The sequence below is a fragment of the Alexandromys fortis genome, unplaced genomic scaffold (genome assembly GCF_014885135.2).
Source record: "Alexandromys fortis isolate MF-2015 unplaced genomic scaffold, M_Fortis_MF-2015_v1.1 scaffold_99, whole genome shotgun sequence".
NCBI classification, from domain to species: domain Eukaryota; kingdom Metazoa; phylum Chordata; class Mammalia; order Rodentia; family Cricetidae; genus Alexandromys; species Alexandromys fortis.
Window position 1 is genome coordinate 6,354,657 of NW_026067982.1, and position 17,654 is coordinate 6,372,310.

Here is a 17,654-nt window from a genome sequence, read left to right on the forward strand (position 1 = left end):
CCCCCCCCCCCCCCCCCGGCTCATGTGACTGCTAAGCCTGGGAATATGTGGCCTAAGGGCAGACTTGCAAGTCCACAAGGGTCAAAAAGAATTGAAATGGTGAATGAGCCAGGGCATGGTGACTCCGGAGGCAGAGGCAGGCAGATCTCTGTGATTCCAGGCCAGCTTGGTCTACAGAGTAAGTTCCAGGACAGCCAGGACTACACAGAGAAACTCTGTATCCAAAAAAAAAAAAAAACAAAAAAACAAAAATAAAAACAAAAACAAAAAACCCAAAATGAAACACTACATGCTGGCAATCTGGGGGAACCTTTTTTTCCCTCTTGGTGTGTGGTGTTGTGTGTATGTATGTGCTCGCTTGTTCACATGTGTCATATGGGTACAAATGCATGTGTAGAGTCCAGAGTATGATGTCAGTATCACTCTTCTAGTTTACTTAGCCAGAGCTCCAGACTTGGCTAGTCTAGCCAGCCAGCTTACCCTGGGGATCTTCTGTCTACCTGAGTATTGGTAATACAGGTGGCTCACCATACCTGATGGCTTTTTATGGAGTTGCTGGGGATTCAAGTCCCCATGCTTGTATGGCAAGTGAGTTTTTTATCTTCACAGTCCCAGATGTAGTTCAGGCTTGCCTCAACTTTGTGATCTTCCTGCCTCCACCCCGTTAGTGTTTCCTATTGGTATGGGCTACCACAACTGGCATAGGCCTTTTAGGGCGTCCATTCCCCCACCCACAGGCTCAGAGGTGCTCTGCAGGTTGGTGCAGGTGTGCCGAGACCATAGCATAAGGGCTAGAGCCTTTTCTTTTATTTTTATGTTTTACTTATTTTTTTTAGACGGGTTATCAGGCTGGCCTGGAGATTTATATGCAGACTAGGCTAGCTTCAAATTCATAGAGAGCTATCAGCTTCTACTTCCCAAAATGCTGGGAATAAAAGTGTCCACCACCATGCCTGGCAACAGCTCCTGCCCCTGTCCATGGTACTGTATTATAACTCACTATGCAGACCAGGTTGGCCTTGAACTGACAAGAGATCTGCCTGCCTCTGCCTCCAGAGTGCTGGAATTAAAGGAATGTACCATCGCATCTGGGGCCTTAAGAGCTGACTAGTCTAACTGCTTTAGATTGCTAGGCGTCAAGTGGTAGGTTCCTGAGAGACAGGCTGAATTAAGTTAGGGCTTACAAAACAGCATCAGAACTTTCAAGAACCACCACGGCCTTCATTAATCACCAGCAGGTGACCCTTTCCCTGTGCAGCAGACAGGTGAGCTGACTTATTGGACCAGAAGCTGTCCCAGCATGGGCTTGCAGGGATGGGAGATGAGGGGAAAGTGGCTGCTTGGGTAGTCCTGTCTGGGTTGCATGTACACCTAACTCTGCCACAGCCACACAGCTTGGCTGTGAGGGACATGGTGACTGACCCTCTCCAGTTAGGATTCCAAAACTAGATCAGATGGTACCACCGAGACATCCCCAGAGTCAGAAAACCACTGCCATCTTTGAGGACCACTGGGTCTGATTCTGCTTTGTGTCCATCCAGCGTGGGGACAGGAAGAAGGGAGCTTCAGGTATAAACCCAAGTGGAACCCTCCAGCCAGTTCAAGGATAGAGCCTGAGAGACACAGGAAGATTGTCTCAAAACAATCTCTGTATCATGCTTGTACAACAAAGTATCTCAACCTTGGGGGTGGAGAGATACTCAGTAGTTAAGAGCTCTCACTGTTTTTCTAGGAGACCTGAGTTCAGTTGCCAGCATCCCTATCAGGTGGCTCACAATTGCCTGTAACTCCAGCTCCAGGGAACACAATGCCTTCGGCCTCTGAGGGCATCAGCACTTATGTGAATATACACCCCCTCCCACACTTAAAATAATAAAAATAAATTCTTTAAAAAACAAAATAGGAGACCTTCTATCTTTTCAGACAAAACAAAAGGTTCAGTATGCACACCCTCATTCTTGAATTTCTCTAGCTTTCTCTCACTTGGTTCCCATCTCTAAAGCCACATGGATAGTGGCTGTTAAAGGTCACAATTCTTCCATGCTCTGGTCATGGGTGGAGCAAGAGGAACTTTTCTTCTGGTAGCCCTGCCAGGTGCTAGACCACTGGTATCTGGTCACAGGAGAAAAGAATTCTAAAAGGACTAGGAGTCACACAGCTGCCTCCTAAGGCCTGACTTCCTGGGAGGTCACCTAGGGACAGCTGGGAAGTTTCCTAGCTGTCTCTTCTAGCACCAGGCCTGGAAGCGCACAGATGCAGCTTTGCACGTGGGTGGCTCTTACTGGCTGAGGTGCAGCCCCATTTCCTGGAGGGCTTGTTCCTGCTCCTCGCAGACCTTCTGTAACTCTGCCTTCTCATCCTGGAGTTCCCGAAGTTCCTGAAATAGACGAGCCACATGTCACACACAACTACATCTTCCTTTTTAAATGTTTAGTAACAAGTGTGGTCAGGAGATCAGAATGCCTTGAAGAAGAAAGGAATAGTTTTGTTGGATGAATAGCACCCAAGAGAGGGTTCTCTTATAGATAACTTTGTATCAGCTAGGGGCAGATGATATACTGAGTTTGAGACCAGCCTGGCCTCCAGGAGACCTCAAACAACAACTACAACCGGCTCTAAACTGGATACAATAATGCAGGACAGGGATGAGACACATTCAGGCCAATTAAGAACAGTTACATGGGCTGGGCATGGAGGCAAACACTTTTAATCCCAGCACTCAGGAGGCAGAGGCAGGCAGATCTCTGAGTTTGAGGCCAGCCTGATCTAGACCTAGTTCCAAGACAGCCAGGGCTACACAGAGAAAACTTGTTGCTAAAAACCAAAAACCAGAAGCCACAACCACCTGCCATAAAGTCTATTTTAAAATATCTTTGGAGAAAGAAAAAAAAAGTCTTTGGGCAAAGAAGATGGCTCAGTGGGTTAAGACACTTTTCACCAAGTCTGAAAACTTGACTGACTTCTAAGATCCACACAGTGGAAGAAGAAAACTGATAAGGCTGTCCTCTGACCTCCACATGTGCACACACAGTAAATACATTGAGTAAAGTATTTCTAAAAGACTTTTGGGGGGGGGGTTTCAGACAGGGTTTCTCTGTGTAACAGTCCTAGCTGTCCTAGAACTTGGTGTGGGATGTCCCTCTGTATATGTGTTGCTTTTATTGGTTACTGAATAAAGCTGTTCTGGTCAATGGTTTAGCGGAGTAAAGCCAGGCAGGAAATCCGAACAGAGAAAGAGAGAGTAGGCAGAGTCAAAGAGACGCCCTGTAACTGCCAAAGGAGTAATACGCTGGCACCACCAGTAAGACACAGCCTCGTGGGGATACACAGATTAATACAAATGAGTTAAGACAAAAGAGCTAGTTAGGAACACGTTAGAGCCATCAGCCAAACCGTATTGTAATTAATATAGTTTTTGTGTGATTATCCAGGTCTGGGCAGCTGGGAAACAGTCTCTATTTATGAGAACCAGCTCTTGTAGACCAGGTTGGCCTCAAACTCACAGAAATTCACCTTCTTCTGCCTCCAGAGTGCTGGGATTAAAGAAGTGCACCACCACTGCCTGGTGATCTAAAAGACCTTTCATAAAATTCTAATTGCTTTGTATTGGCTAGTCCTGGAATTCTTTTCTTCACCAAACTCTGGATTTGTCTAAGTCAAGGTCTCTAAAAGATGAAAGAACTGGGCATGGTGGCACACACCTTGAGTCCCAGGACCCAGGAGGCAGAGGCAGGTAGATTTCTGTGAGTTCAAGGTCACTCGGCTCTATACATAAACTTTCTGGCCAGCCAGAACAATACAGTAAGACCCTGTCTCAAAACAAAAAGATGACAGCAACTCCCCAGGCTGCTGAGAGTGACAGTGAGGAGCCTGCTCCGCTGAGGGCGTCACCAAGCCTGCTGTGCAGAATGCTGTTGTAGAATATATGTTTACACTGGGAAGATACGTCCTTGCCAAGGTACCTTCTGATTGGTTTAATAAAGAGATGACTGGCCAACATCTAGTCAGGAAGAGGTCAGGCAGCACTTCCAGGGACAGAGAGGACTCTAGGAAGAAGAAGGTTGAATCTCCAGCTAGACATGGGGAGGAAACAGGAGATAGAAGATGGAAGAGAGGTAAAGCCTTATGGCAGAACGCAGATTAGTATAAATGGGTTAATTTAAGTTATAAGGGCTAGGGGCTGGAGAGATGGCTCAGAGGTTAAGAGCACTGACTGCTCTTCCAGAGGTTCCGAGTTCAATTCCCAGCAACCACATGGTGGCTCACAAACATCTGTAATGAGATCTGGTGCCCTCTTCTGGCCTGTAGGCATACATGGAGACTGAACACAGTATACATAATAAATAAATAAATCTTTAAAAAAAAAAGTTATAAGGGCTAGTTGAGACTAGCCTACGCTAAAGGTCAAACTTTCATAATTAACAAGTTTCTGTGTTGTTATTTGTGAGTTGGCAATCAAAAAAAAAGCTTGCTACAGTGTGTAGAATTTAAATGTGGATTAAGTATTTTGAGGTGGGCATGTTCAATGACAGAGCCATTTTCTAGGTTCTTTCATGACCAGTCCTTTCCCCACCCCCACCACCTGAGACTGGCCTGGCTCCTAAGCCCCTTCTTTTCCTTGGAGCTCCCCCGAAGAGCCATCACCACTCTGACAGCTGCCTTGTTACAAGGGTGTGCTGAGGGCAGTGCACATCTGGCTTTGTTGCCCAGGCGGGGTCAGGAGGTCTGGGAGCCAGAGGCTCAGTCCAGTAGACTGCTGCCAGTTGACCTTCCTGAGAGGTCTGTTTCTACATGGATGCCACTAGGTCAACACCCCACTTCTCTTGCTCACAGGACCCAGGCCATTCCTGAGAGTGACACTGGGAACTCGAGACCGGAAGTGACGCCAGAAGGAAAGGGAGCATAGGAATGATTAGAGGGTCTGGCTCCGCCGGCCTCCTGCGATGACTTGAGCCTTGGGAAGAATGGCCAGCCAACCTCTTGGGAGAAGGTCCTGTGTACAGCACCAGGTCTCCACACAGTAGCTGGTTACAAGACCACTTGTAAAACACCCTCTCGACCCTGGCCCTGTGCGTGAGTGGTGGCTTGGCTCTCTCTCGGGCCTCTTCTCTATTTGCTCTTCCCAGCTCCTCTCTGCCTTTGGTTCTCACTGTCAGGCCCATCTGGCTGACTCCATGGCTTACACCTCGCCATCTGCTCTTAGGATAGACGCCCTGTGGGGGTGGGCACAGGGCTCCAGACCCCGCCTCCCACACAGAGGCACTGGAGAGAACGGCCTTGGCAGGGGGCTCTGGAGAAGGTGCAGGGCTGTGCCCACGCTGCTGCCTTACCTTCTTCAGTCCTTCCACTTGCTGCAGCTCTGTCTGGAGCAGGCAGGACGTGTCTCGCTCCCGCTGTAATTCTCTCTGGAGAGCTTGCCTTTGTTCTTTTTCTGATTTCAGTTCTTTCTCTAGACCTGAGCTGTTGTTTCCCCAAAAGTGAACTAAAGTTAGTTTCAGTGGGAGATTTCCATGGAAGACCTACAATCTGTCATACAAGATAGGGGAACCACCTGAATGGCCATACGTAGACATTAAAATCCTTACATGGAGTGAAACCTGGCCTCTCCGTGTAGGGTCACCTGGGCCCCCAAAAGACCAGGAGCTGCCAGGTACATACTTGGCTGTTACATCAATGAGAGGAAACACTGAGGATTATACAAGGACCTGAGTGGCAAGAAAGTTCAATATCTGCCTGGCTTTTCACAGCCCACATTCAGCAGATAGGAAGATACCAAAGAGGTGGGGAGAGAGTGAGCAAAGTCAGGGGTGAGCTTGGCTGGATCCTGACTCATCTTTCACCAGCTAGGAGGGGCTGGAGACACAGGTGGCCCCTGGAACCTGCCAGCTGTTCTTGTTTGTGAAGCAAGTTTGGGTGACTGGCTATGTCCTACTCTTCCTGAAGACAAGAAGAAAGGCAGGAAGTCACTTCCTCGTCCTCTCAAGCTCATCTCTGCAGGTGCCTGGCTCCTTACCATTGGTCATGCAGCTGGGACAGCTGGAGCTGCAGGGCACTGACCCTCCCGTTGAGCTCCTGCTGCACCTTGTGGCTCCGGTCTTCCGCCCCTTGCCTGGCCTTTTCCGCCTGCTGCAACCTGAAGGCAGTGCCAAGCAGACACATTCAGTCTTTGTAGGGAAAGGGCCACCTCTCAGTCTCAAAACTATTGGCTGGAGTTGCTTGCCTCCTTTCCTCCCTCCCTCCTCTCTGGTTCATTCATTCAGAGACAGGGTCTTGTTCTGCAGCTTAGGCAGTCCTTGAACTTGCTACCTAGTTCAGGCGGGTTTCAAACGTATGATTTTCCTACCATAGCCATAGTGTGTTACCACACACAGGTGTGCGCCACCATGCACAGCTTATCACCTGAACGGGAATTTACAGGAACGCTGCTCCATCTTTCTTTTCTTTCTTCTTTTGTGCGGGGATTAAAGGCATGTGCCACCATTGCCCAGCTAATGGCTCCACTTATTCATTTGCTTATCTGCCATACACATATCCTTCTTGCTGAAGAGCATGCTCAAGTCTTGACCCACCTTTTCTTTTTGAGACTAAGTCTTGCTAGTTTGAAACTAGCTACAGTCCAGGCTAGCCTTCAGTCTGGGGTCCTCCTGCCACAGTCTTTTCTCACCACTAGTTTCCTTCTGTCTGTTTTTCTCCCCTTTTGGGGTGTGTGTGGCACACGTGATCACAGTGCACATGTGGCGGCCAGAGGACAACGGGGTGCCAGTCTGTCCTTCCCCATCTTGTCTGAGACACACAGGGTTTGCTCGTCTACCAGCTTCCGTGGACTGTGCTTTTTTGTTTTCCATCTTGCCATAGGCACTCCAATTTTATAGGCATCTGCTACTGCACATGGCCATGTGGGCTCTACGAATTTGAATTCACTGTTAACTGCAGAGCCATCCCTGACACCTTGTCTGTTTTTAGTTGAGTTGTTTGATTTTTTTATTTTGAGAGTTCTTTATATAGCCTAACATAGGTTCATTGTCAGCTATATGCAAATTTCCTCTAAATTCATAAAAACTCTTTTAATTCTAGCTACGTGGTGGTGCACACCTTTAATCCCAGCACTGGGGTGGGGGGTGGGGGAGGTAGAGGTAGGCAAATCTCTGTGAATTCAAGGCCAGCCCTGTCTACAAGAGTTAGTTCCAGGACAGGCCTCAAAGCTACAGAGAAACCCTGTCTCAAAAAAACCAATCCAAAGCAAAAAAAAAAAAAAACCCCAAACCAAAACCAAACAAACAAAAACAACCCCAAACCACCACCACCAACAGAACCAAAACAAAACCAAAAAACTAAACAACAAAAACCTTTTAATTCTTTTAGTCATGTTTCATATGATGAAAATTTAAAGTATTATTATGTTGCTATTATTACTTGTTTTTCTTTTTGGTTTTTGAAACAAGGTTTTTGTAGCCCTGGCTGTCCTGGAACTCACTCTGTAGACCAGGTTGGCTTTGAACTCAGAGATCTGCCTGCCTCTGCCTGCCAAGTGCTAGAATTAAAGGCCATTGGCACCTTGCCCAGTAAATTTAGAATTTTGATATAGTCTAATTATCAAGTATGAAGTATTCTTTTATACTGTGTGAATATGTGTCACTGTGTGACTGGGTTAATAAAGAATCTGACTGGCCAATATCTGGACAGGTAGAGGTTAGGGGGGACTTGCAGACAAAAAAAATGAGTTTGAAGAAAAAGGGGAGGAGTCTCAGAGTCAGGAGATGTGGAGAGGAGATGAACTTGCTGTACTGAGAACAGGTAGCAAGTCACATAGCTGAGGGTAGATAGGAAATATGGGTTAATTTAAAATGTAAGAGTTAGCTAGTAACAAGCCTGAGCTATTGACCAAGCATTTATAATTAAAAATAAGTCTCTGTGTTATTATTTGGGAGTGGCTACTGGGACACAGAAAAACTCTGCTTACAACCAAGTTTTTCTCTTAAAGGTTGTGGTATTTTGAATAGAAATGGTTCCCACAGACTCATAAATTTAATGCCTGGTCATTAGGGAGTGGTGCTACTTGAGAGAGATTAGGAGGAGTGGCCTTGTTGGAGGAAGCTGTCACTGGCGGTGGGCTTTGGACTTTCAAATGCTCAAGCCAAGCCCAGTGTCTTGTCTCTCTCTCCCTGCAGCCCACTGATCCAGATGTAGAACTCTTGGCTTCTTCTCCAGCACCATGTCTGCCTGTGCGACACCATGCTTCCTGCCATGATGATAATGGACTAAACCTCTGAACCTAAGCCAGTTCCTTAAATTTTTTTTTAAAGAGTTGCTGTGGTCTTGGTGTCTCTTCATAGCAATAGAAACCCCAACTAAGACATAATTATGCTTTTATGCTATCTCAAAAAGAAATCTCATTGCTTACCCCAAAGCCATAGAGTTCCCTATGTCCTAAACAGTTCTAGTTTAGATTCTTACGATGCCCTTTGAGCCAGTTGTTCTGTCAGGCTGGAGGTGTGGCTGAGAGTCACTGCTTTGCAGACAGAGGACCAACTCTCCCAAGGCTATTTGTTGAAAAGACAACAGTGGTGCAGTGGTTCCGCACACCTTTAATCCCAGCACTTCGGGGGCAGAAGCAGGCGAAGCTCAAAATTTGAGGCCAGCCTGGTCTACAGAACAGCCAGGGCTACATAGAAAAATCCTGTCTCGCCCCCACCACACCAAAAAAAAAAAAAAGAAAAAAAACCTCAAAAAACAAAAATCAAAACCCAAACACCTTTGGTCTATGGGATGGCATCACATCTCCCCAAAAGCAGCCATTTATGCATATCTTTTTTGGGACATTGTCATTTTTTTAAAAATTAATTTATTTATTTATTAAAGATTTCTGTCTCTTCCCCACCGCCGCCTCCCATTTCCCTCCCTCCTCCCCCTATTGTCATTTTTTAAAAAAAAATTAGTGTGTGTGTGTGTGTGTGTGTGTGTGTGTATGTGTGTGTATTGGAGGCTGCAGAGACCAGAAGATCTCACAGAGCTGGAGTTGGAGGTCACTCTGAGTCACTCAGTGTGGGTGCTGAGAACTGAAGCTGAGTCCTCTCTAAGAACAGTAAATGCTCTTAACTGCTGCCCCATCTCTCCAGCCCCTGGGACTCTATTCTGATCACCACTAAGTTGATATTTGAATGTGACAGTGGCAATCCACTGTCTAGTTCCAAAGCCTGGGAGGACATTCTGATGCAGCGGCCGAAAGCCTGGGAGGACATTCTGATGCAGCGGCCGAAAGCCTGGCTGACTGGCCAGTGCTTAGGCCAGGCTGGTTGGTGCGCCCAGGCTTTTCTTAGACAGAGGGTGGGCCAAGGAAGGACAGTCACCCCAATTTGTATGTACTTGTCAGTGGGACTCTGTGGTTGTTTCTAGGCCCAAGTAGCCCAGAATCTTCTAGAGATGTCCTGTCTACCAGGGAAGGGATTACCCAGAACCTTCTAGAGATATCCCATCTATCAGGAAAGAAATTACCCAGAATCTTCTAGAGATGCCCTGTCTACCAGGGAAGGGATTACCCAGAACCTTCTAGAGATACCCTGTCTACCAGGGAAGGGATTACCTTTCTTCCATTTGTTTCATGCTTGCCATTGCTTGATTGGTTTTTCCTTCAAAAGAAGTGATGGCTTCATTCTTCTGCTGTAAACTGTTCTCTGCATTCTATGAAACCAAGGAGATGGTTTGTAAGAAGCCCTGCCCTCCTCCACGTCTCTGCATTACAAACAGGCCTCACTGTTAAGAGACTTTGCAACACTCGCAAGAGTATTTCATTAATTGCTGTTCTTCCCTAGAGCCCTGGACAAACCAGGTCAAGGCTCCAGCTCTGCTAGGCGAAGAAAAGCAAAGAGGCGGGAGCTGGGGTCTGCCTGCTGCAGTCAGTGTGGTCTCTGTTCCCAAGCAGCCTCTGGCCTGGGCACACCTGCCACTTCACATGACCCCTTGGAGGGTTCTCAAGGGAGACACTGTCAGCTTCAGTTTCCCATAGAGAGGGAGGCTCAGCATAGAAGAGACTGACTGAGGGCTAAAGAGCCAATCAGAGGCAGGGCTGTTCCACAGCCATAGCTGTGAAACTCACTCTGTCCCAGTTTTAAGCAGAACAGTTACCCAGTCCCAGTAAGCAGGAGGGAGCACTCAGTAGTCACAAGAGATGTACTGTAAGATAAAAGGCTACAGAGAGGCTGCTGCAGAAGGAAGTCAGGAGGACCTCCCCACAGACTGCATTTTCTGGCCCAAGCCTACACTCAGGATAGAACTGATCAAACAGAACAGCATGCTAAGTGTTGTTCAGCTTAAAGAGAAAAGAACCGGAAACTAAGAAACACTCAGACCTGGCAGAACACAGCACCAAGATACTGCAGTGAAATGAAGCCATATCCCACTTACACACAAAGAAAGGTCACCAAAACAGGACATGTTGCAGCTCTAAGAGGAATCTGCCTTCTGATGCTAAATGGGGAAGTGTGCTTCCCTGGAGACGAAATACTTTTGCCGGGATTTGAGGGACACAAAATAGTTTTTTTTTTCTTTTTGGCTGATGCTGAAGAATATACAAACATTTTATTCCTGAGCTGTCTGCACTCTGAGATTCCGCATGTGTATGTGCATGGTGTTGGAAAGTATTCTATCCCTGAGCTGTCTGTATCCTCAGGTCCTCTCCTCTCGCAATGCCCCCACTCCACTCCGTAGGTGTGCATGTTTGAGACAGGGTCCTTTTTTTGTTTGTTTGTTTTTCTGAGACAGGATTTCTCTGTGTAACAGCTTTGGCTGTCCCAGAAGTCACTGTGTAGACCAAGCTGACCTTGAACTCACAGAGATCCACCTGCCTCTGCCTCCCCCGTGCTAGGATTAAAGGACGCCCCACCACCGCCCAACAATGAGACAGGTCTTATTATTGTAGCCAAGGCTGTGATCCTCCATCCCATTCTTAGGAATGCAGGGATTAAGTGATAGTCACAAGTATGAGTCAGTTTTCGTGTGTGTGTGTGTGTGTGTGTGTGTGTGTGTGTATGTATGTTTCCTTTGTTTTTTTTTTTGTGGGGGGGAAATGCTGGGGATGGAACCCAGGGCCTCTTGCATGCTAGGCAAATGTTCTGTCACTCAGCTCTCTTGTGCTAATTTTTAATTTTAAAAATTTCTATGAAAGCAGGTGTGGTGGCACACATCTTTAATCCCAGCACTTGGGAGGCAGAGAGGCAGGCAGATCTTTGTGAGTTTTAAGTCAGCCTGGTAAAATCCCAGGACAGTCAGAGCTACATAGAGAGACCCTGTCTCGGAAAACAGCCAAAGACTAAACACTGGGCTATCAAGGCCCTGTAGACCAGTTCATGCAGGCTGGAGGATGGATCCGTGGCAGAGCAGCTGTCTACATGTCTGCAGTCCCATTTAGTGAAAATCAGACCCAAGTCTTCCCTCTACAAGTCCGGGATTTCAGATGATCTGTCACTGATGAAACAGAGAGACAGGGATACACACCCAGACTTGGTCGTGAGAAGAGGTGAACAAGAGGCAGAAGTGCATTCACTGAACCTGGCTCCCTGATAAACACACGGGAGGGAAAGAGAAGACCAGAGCCTGTGACAGAGGTGACAGCGCTGCCAAAGATCAGGAATCTGCTATGAAATACACTTATGACCACGGTTCCTATTACAAATGCCAGCCTGGCAAACTGACACCAGCAAGCGGCTGGCCACCAAAGCTGCTTCTCTTCTAGAAGGACACAGTCCCCAAACTCCTTCAGAATGTGGCCAAGGATGGTGGTGACCCTTGGGTGACACAAGTGTCCTCTCAGAAGGCAGAAATAAAGCCCACTGCTAGGGGCCGCAGTCTTGGCAGTTCCCACTCAGACAGTGTACTCATTTCTTTTCTAGAGTCCGCTTTCCTCCCGCAGCATCACAGGCTGTGGTGGGTCCGTGTGAGAGGGACAGCTGGCTTCCAGCTCGCGGGTCATGTGGACTGCTGGGGAGCTACTGGTCACAGCCAGGGACCGTGGCCTCTGAGGAGGAGGGCCTGAATGGAACTTCCCAGCAGCAATCTTGGGGCTAACTACAGACAGACAATTATGTGCCCATCAACAAATATTCTCTCTTTTATCTGGCTGTAGCCCAGAAAAGATGGGGTTTCCAGGGCCCTGCAGCTAAGATGATCAACTTGTCCCCAGGGAGAACACCAGAGGCAGCGTACACAACTTCCATCTCACTCTGAGACAGGAAGTGTCTGGCTGGTTTAGACAGCTCCTTTTCCTCTTCCTGCTCAGACGTAGGAACAGTGCCCTGCAAAGCTGCAGCCCTGCCCGGGTCTCTGAGTGGTCGCCAAGAGCAAGCCTGCTAGTCTGCTAGGCTTACCGTGTTACAGATACACTTCCATGCTTCAAAGACATGCTAGTAGATTGTTAGAGCAGGTTCCCTAACACACACTACTATGTCTCTCATGGGCCAAACCTGAAAAAAAAAATGTAAAAACTTAAAATATGGTTCAAAAAGAAGTCCTGGTACCCATGCTGGGAAGTTCACAAATGCTCTAAGGAATCTGGTGTGTCTGGCCTCTTCAGGTACTTGTACGCGCATGTGCATAAATGCACAAAGTCACAAATGTACACAGGTAAATAAAAAACAAATCTTTAAAAATGAATATATGCAGTAGGCATGGCAGTGCACACCTTTAGTCCCTGCATTCAGAATGCAGAAACAGGCAGAACTCTGAGGATAGCCTGATCTGTGTAGTGAGTTCTGGGTCAGCCAGGGCTACCTGCTGAGACCCTGTCTCAAGCAAAACATCCAAAACACTTCCATAGCACGAGGACTGAGGACCAGGCTTGTCTGCTCTGCGTGTTCCGCAGGAAGGAAGACGGCGGAGGGCAGCGGTCCAGACCTGAGGCCAGTTCTCACCTGAACTTTGTGGAACATTTGTAAGTTAATTGCTTTGACTTCCTCCAGCTGCTGGCGGAGGGCGACGAGCGTGTCCTGCTTCTCGTGGGTGTCCTTCTCCAGTAACTTCATGGCGATTTCCATCTCAGTCTTCATTCCGATCTGTAACTCCAGCTCCTTCTCTAGTTCCTTTAAAGACACGGACGAGGAGAGTCTACTGAGAAAGAGGCAGCGTCATATTTAGCTGAGGGGGGGTCCCTGCGGGACAGGGCAGGCCTGCGAGACGGAGAAAGGCCCGACAGGATTCCTTACGTGCATCCTCTCCTCCACGCTTCCTGCCTGCCTGCCTTCTTTCCTCTGGCCCTCCCACCTTCACTTTCCCTTCTTCCTGCTCTTCTTCCCTCCTCTCAGTTTTGGAAAGAGTTTAACTGTGTAACCTAGGCCTTTAACTCATAATCTTCCTGCCTCAGCACCTGAGTTGCCGGGAGTACAGTACCAAGACACGAGCTCTGCATCAAGTCAACAGAACACTGACTTGGCAACATGAGCAGGAGTTCTAGAAGCCAGGTTGTTCCCAAAAGGAAAACAGAAGCCAGGGTCCCGCAGGAATGCTTGACTTGTGCACCAGGAGACCTGACGGGGTAGGGCAGCTTCTGAATGCTCTGGACTTTACCGCAGCACAGGCGCCACCATCCTGAAATAGTTCTTTCTGTCCTGGGTATGTCAGAGCACGGTGCCCCACATACATCCCAGGAAGCCAAGACAAAGCACACAGGAGAACTAGGTTTGGAAAGGAACTACAGCCACAGTGCAGAGTGAAGTGGCCAGAGCCTATGACCGAGGGGACAGACTGGTCTCCTAACAGCCCCTAGAAAAGACTCATCCCCTGGGCACAAACACAAATGACACAGAACTGCAGTGTAAACATGAGCTAAAAAGGACAGTTTCTGTCTCTCCAGGAGTGTCGGCAGGTGCAAGCAGGTTTATGTAGCATGGAAGGCAGCTGACGGACTCTCGCTAAGGATGCTGGGTCCCGCTCACCAGTCGGACTTTCTTCTCCTCCTTCAGCTGCTTCCAGACATCGCTGTACATTTCGTCCAGGCCCTGCCGGGTCTGCTTGTAAGTCTCCAGCTCAACCTTGGTGTCCTGCTTTGTTATCTGAAACACAGAACACCAAGAACGACTCAGTCTTGGAAAGTCAACTAGCAATAATACATTTCAAAATATGTCACAATTTTTTTTTTTTTTTTGAGACAGTTTTTCTCTGTTGCCCTGGCTGTCCTGGAACTCGCTCTGTAAAATAGGTTAGCCTTGAACTCACAAGATCCTCCTGCTTCTGCCTCCTAAGTACTGGGATTAAATCTGTGTACCATCACCCCTGACTTAATTTTCTACCTTTAAAACATGATGAATCGGGTTGGAGAGATGGCTCAGTGGTTAAGAGCACTGACTGCTTTTCTAGAGGTCCTGAGTTCAATTCCCAGAAACCACATGGTGGCTCATAGCCATCTATAATGAGACCTGGTGCCCCCTTCTGGCTTGCGGGCACACATGGAAGGTACACATAATAAATATTTAAAAAAAACATGATGAATCTTGAGCCAGCCATATATCTGATGACTCTTAAAGATACAACAACCTGAAAGATGAGAGATACCAGCAGGCCAATAGATCTGCGTGTGGCTATGTAATAGGGTCTCTCTATGTACCTCAGGCAGGACTTGAACTTGTGATCCTCCTGCTTTTGCCTCTTGCATGCTAGGATCACAGGTGTGTGGCTAACAAGTTAGGCTGGGTAATGGTTTAGTTAATTTTATTTACAAGAGGACAAGAAATCCTGGCGGGAAAAGCTCGTACTCCATCTCCCACACGCTGTTGGCTGCCAGCTTTATCTAGCACTGGGGACTTGTGGTGACTCAGACCTCATCTCTACGGCTGAGCCACCAGCCTTACACACGGCCAGGTGCACCTGCCGCAAAGGAAGAATAACGTGCCAGGGGAGTATGGGAGAAAGAAGGCCGCGCCCAGCCATGGAACCAGGGACAAAATGACAGCCCACTCAGCACTGAGCCAAAGTTAAAAAGAACAAACCGGAACTCTGGAGTACAAAGGCTGGGGGTTTCAGAAGTCTTAAGTGATCCAGATGGTCTGTGAGTGACATGGGTGGGGACACCCTTTGTACATTCTGGAGACTGGGACAGAGTTAAGTCACAGCTGGCCTTGCTATCTGCAGGCTCAGCACCAGTGCCCTCACTGACCACGGGGTGGGGAAAGTGAAGACCACCTTCTGCACACAACAGACTCAGACTTTCTTCCATAGACAAGCCAGGGTGGCCCGTTTCCCTAGCTCACTGTATTTTTTTTTTTTCCAATTTTTAAAAAATAGTTATTTGGCTTTTATTTTATAGGCATCGGTGTGAAGGTGTCAGATCCCTGGGAACTGGAATTACAGACAGATGTGAGCTGCTATGTGGGTGCCAGGAATTGAACCTGGGTCCTCTGAAAGAATGGCCAGTGCTCCTAAAGGCTGAGCCATCTCTTCAGTCCCTCCACAAGTCACATTAAAGCATCCTGAAGGACATGCGATGCGTAGGCTATCTGTGACAGCGGTGTCATTTTATACAAGAGACTTAAGCTTTTACCCATGATGCCAAGGGGCAGCTACAGCCAGAGACTAGCGACGATGTGTGGTGTGCGTGAGAACAACGCCCAGCCGTCAGGTTCCCCTCTCACCTCCACACTCTTTTCGCTTCTTTCGCGAATTAATTCGTTCTGTTCTCTCAGCTGCTGCTGTTCTTCTTGCAGGGATGAAATTCGGTCTGTTGCCGCTGAAAGCTGATTAAAAAAAGATTCCTTACATTTTTTTTAACATCAAAATTAATCTTGCAGTCCAAATGAAGAGCTGACATTTACTTAGATTCTACACAATTTACAATGCATCTTAATGTTTGCTATTTTACTTGCTTGCTTTAAATAAGAAATGCATGGTGCAAACTTCCACAGACATCTATGTAGTAAAACCTCTGCCACATCCGCCTAGCTTTCTGTAACATCCCCATTCCCCCCCATACTGCAAAACCAGTGATCTGATGTTTCATGTGAGTGATAATTTATGTACACATACACACAAAAAAACCCTAGAGTTCAGACAGTCACTACTACAGGAGCACCAAGCAGAAATCTGTTATTATCCAAATATTTAGAATAGGCTTTTTAAAAATTTTATTATTATTATTATTTTTTTTTTCTAAGACAGGATTTCTCTGTGTAGCTCTGGCTGTCCTGGAACTCAGAGATCTGCCTGCCTCTGCCTCCCGATTAAAGGCCTGTGCCACCACTGCCTGGCGGTTACAATAGCTTTTAATGAGAAGATACTTATACCAGTAGAGGGAAAGTTTGTATGGTATGCTCTCACTTTAATTAAAAAAATCAGGCCCCAAATTTGTAAAATAAAGACTATTTATGCTAATGGCATACAAAGGGATGATGAACATTTTTTTTTAAATTCACTGTTCTTTCCAGGGGTGCTTTTGTTTTTTGAGGCAGGGACTCACTGTGTAGCTACTGGCTATCCTGGAACTCGCAGAGATATGCTGCCTCTGCCTCCCGAGTACTGGGTTAATACTGTGCGCAGCCACACCCAGCCCTGTTTGCTGCTGTTGCCTGTGTCTGTGCACTCACGCTGGCCTGTACATGCACATGTGAATACTGGAAGTGACAGTGGGGTCTTCTCCCTTGTCCCACCTTACTTTTTGAGGCAGGGTCTCTCACTGGACCTGGAGGGTGCTGCTTTGGCTAGGCTCGCTGACCCGGCAAGGCAAGAGACTGATCTGTCTGTCTCTGCTTCCCAGCAAGGCGGTTCTAGACACGTGCTGTCCGGCCTGGCTTTGACCCAGGTGCTGGAGATGCTGGCTCAGTTCCTCATGCTTGCGGAGTAAGTATTTTACCACTGACCCATCTCCCAGATCCCCATTTTCAGTATCTTGATAAGCAGAAATATATTTTATTGTCAAGGGAGATTAAAGATTTTGGAGGAAAGAATCAAACTTAAATCATTAGAAACAGGCCCCAGAGGAACCCTTCCTCTCCTGAAATATGTCATCGTGGCTTAAGGGAAGGAAAGTTGAATTTGTTCATGAGTGTGTCTAACAAACAGATATCATGGGAGGCAAAGGGGATGGAACAACGCAGAAGGCAGACCCCTCCTACTTCTAGCTCCAGGCTCCAGTCTGCAGAGGAGGAAGGAGACTGGAGGAGGAGCAAGAAGCAAGTCATCCGTCCACTTTTCCTCAGTGGAGGGATCCTGAGGCACTGAAATGTCCTCTAAAACCCTTCAGCGTTCTCCTCAGACCCCAGGCTGACCTTTCTAAAGAGCAGCTGTGCCTAAGAAAGATCTCGAAAGCCCTGAAGGTGTTCAGCTCTTTTCCAGCCCTCTGGGCAAATTCTCTAAAGGACATCTTTTTTGTTTGTGTTTTGTTTTTTTGTAACAGGGTTTCTATGAGTAGGGCTTGCTGTCCTGGAACTTGTTCTGTAGACCAGGCTGGCCTCGAACTCAGAGATTTGCCTGCTTCTGCATACTGAGTGCTGGGATTAAAGGTGTGCCACCATGCCCTGTTCTGAAGGACATCTTTCCCTACAGTTACTTGCTGAAGAAAACCCCCAGCCAGTGCATTTCAGGTGTCCACTCAGACTCAAGTTGAAGCATCCCACTGGCTGGGGAGCAGTGCTCTGCTCTGAAGTCATCCAAGTCTCCAGCCCTCCCAGTGCTGCTTC

The 17,654-nt window shown here is 47.5% G+C and overlaps 1 protein-coding gene across 1 annotated transcript in view; it reads right to left on the reverse strand.

Annotated features, from left to right (window-relative positions):
- The window catches only part of Rufy1 (RUN and FYVE domain containing 1), a 47,796-nt gene that overhangs the window by 6,705 nt on the left and 23,437 nt on the right, over positions 1–17,654 (reverse strand). Inside the window, exons 9-15 of the mRNA XM_050158462.1 lie at positions 15,615–15,716; positions 13,923–14,039; positions 12,903–13,070; positions 9,581–9,678; positions 6,014–6,133; positions 5,331–5,460; positions 2,283–2,377 (exon numbers count right to left, since the gene is read on the reverse strand). Of these exons, the coding sequence (XP_050014419.1) occupies positions 2,283–2,377; positions 5,331–5,460; positions 6,014–6,133; positions 9,581–9,678; positions 12,903–13,070; positions 13,923–14,039; positions 15,615–15,716 (830 nt within the window). The remainder of the gene's footprint in view (positions 1–2,282; positions 2,378–5,330; positions 5,461–6,013; positions 6,134–9,580; positions 9,679–12,902; positions 13,071–13,922; positions 14,040–15,614; positions 15,717–17,654) is intronic.